This window comes from Rhinopithecus bieti, unplaced genomic scaffold, assembly GCF_001698545.2.
Source record: "Rhinopithecus bieti isolate Rb0 unplaced genomic scaffold, ASM169854v2 scaffold_23826, whole genome shotgun sequence".
Lineage (NCBI taxonomy): Eukaryota > Metazoa > Chordata > Mammalia > Primates > Cercopithecidae > Rhinopithecus > Rhinopithecus bieti.
Window position 1 is genome coordinate 1,609,140 of NW_016811267.1, and position 1,927 is coordinate 1,611,066.

The following is a 1,927-nucleotide window of genomic DNA, read 5'->3' on the forward strand; positions in this document are numbered from 1 at the left end:
TCTCTCTCTCTCTCTCTCTCTCTCTCTCTTTCTTTCTTTCTTTCTTTCTTTCTTTCTTTCTTTCTTTCTTCCTTTCTTCCCTTCTTTCTCCTTCCTTCCTTCCTTCCTTCTCTTTCTTTCTCTCTCTCTCTCTCTCTCTCTCTCTCTCTTTCTTTCTTTCTTTCTTTCTTTCTTTCTTTCTTTCTTTCTTTCGACAGGGCCTGGCTCTGTCGTCCAGGCTGGCATGCAGTAGTACAATAAGAGCTTACTGCAACCTCTGTCTTGTGGGCTCAATTGATCCTCCTACCTCAGCCTCCCGAGTAGCTGGGACTACAGGTGCCCACCACCATGCTTGGCTTTGACTGGCAGGGCGTCTTGAAGAATGCCCTTCCCTCCAGTGTGGGTCTGTCTGTTATTTTTCTCATGATTATACTGAGGTTATGAATTTGGTTCAAGTTCTTTTAATCCAGACATCCCCTACAGGAAGAGGCTGTCAAAATTTTGAAGGAAACTTTCTGCTTTTGTCAAAAGGGATTGAAAAAACAAATCACCTGTCATGCCACCTCTCCGACAAACTTGTGTTTCTATTTCCCAGGTCGTTGATCTGAGGTGGGGTATTCGGAACACTGAAGTCACTGACCACTTGACCACAGAACTCTGCTTGGAGGAGGTCGACCGGTGTTGGAAAACATCCATAGGGCCAGCTTTTGTTGTGAGTGTCTCGGGAGGAATGGGTTAGCTCTTACTCCTCCAGGATATGCCCCCTGCTTTCTAGACAAACTGATCAGTGGAGGGAAGTAGGTACCATTTCTGCTTTCGTACTTTATCCCTATGGCCTGCCTGCGGCAGACATTACTAATCAATCATAGCACTCTTTCTGCAGAGCTGAATGGGATCCAGTCATTAGCTGTCAAATGGAAGCAGCAGGTGGCTTGGAGAGTAGAATGTTGAAGCCAGAAGGAATCTTGAAATTTGATCTGGACTTTCTCCCACCTTCCCTACCTCCTCCACTTTATGTCTATGGGACTTTGGGATCCTGGAAAACCATGGAAACGGTGGAAACCCTCAGGGTCTTAGGATATTTTTTTCCTCCATGTGACCACTGGTTTCAGGTTGTGGAGACTTCTCCCCTCTCTCTTCCAGTTACAACCCCTCTATCACAAAGTCAATCTCCAGTCCACAATTAATGGTTTGGGCTATTAAAATTGAATGATATTCCTTAGTCTTTTTTTTTCTTTTTTTGAGACAGGGTCTTTCTCTGTTGACCAGACTAGAGTGCAGTGGCGAGATCATGGCTCACTACAGCCTTGAATTCCTGGGCTTATGATCTTCCTGCCTTGTTCTCCCGAGTAACTGAGAGTACAGGTGTGTGCCACCACAGTTGGCTAGTATTTTTTGGAAAGATGGGATCTCACTATGTTGCCCAGGCTGGTCTCAAACTCCTGGGGACAAGCGATCCTCCCACCCTGGCCTCCCAAAGTTCTGGGATTACAGGCATAAGCCAATGCACCTGCTCTAGTTTTAAGGTTTTTTTTTTTTTTGAGATGGGGTCTTGATGTTGCCCAGGCTGGCCTGAATCTTAATTTATTACATTGAGTTCCAGATACATCCAAGAATGATCACATTTTCCTTAGAAATTCTAGAGCAGGGGATCAGGAGTAGTGGCTCATACCTGTAATCCCAGCACTTTGGGAGGCCAAGGCGGGTGGATCATGAGGTCAGGAGTTCGAGACCAGCCTGGCCAACATAGTGAAACCCCATATCTACTAAAAAAAAATAGAAATTAACTGGGCGTGGTGGCACGGGCCTGTAATCCCAGCCACTTGGGAGGCTGAGGCAGGAGAATTGCTTGAACCTGGGAGGTGGAGGTTATAGTGAGCTGAGATCATGCCACTGTACTCCAGCCTGGGCAACAAAGCAAGACTCCGCCTCAAAAAATAAAAAATAA

General features: G+C 46.0%; 1 protein-coding gene across 1 annotated transcript in view; it reads left to right on the forward strand.

Moving 5' to 3' along the window:
* Nucleotides 1–1,927, forward strand: part of LOC108543268 (NACHT domain- and WD repeat-containing protein 1) — a gene marked incomplete at its 3' end in the record, with an annotated part of 53,703 nt that overhangs the window by 14,569 nt on the left and 37,207 nt on the right. The window contains exon 2 of the mRNA XM_017893682.1: nucleotides 575–691. Coding sequence (XP_017749171.1) covers nucleotides 575–691 — 117 coding nt within the window. The remainder of the gene's footprint in view (nucleotides 1–574; nucleotides 692–1,927) is intronic.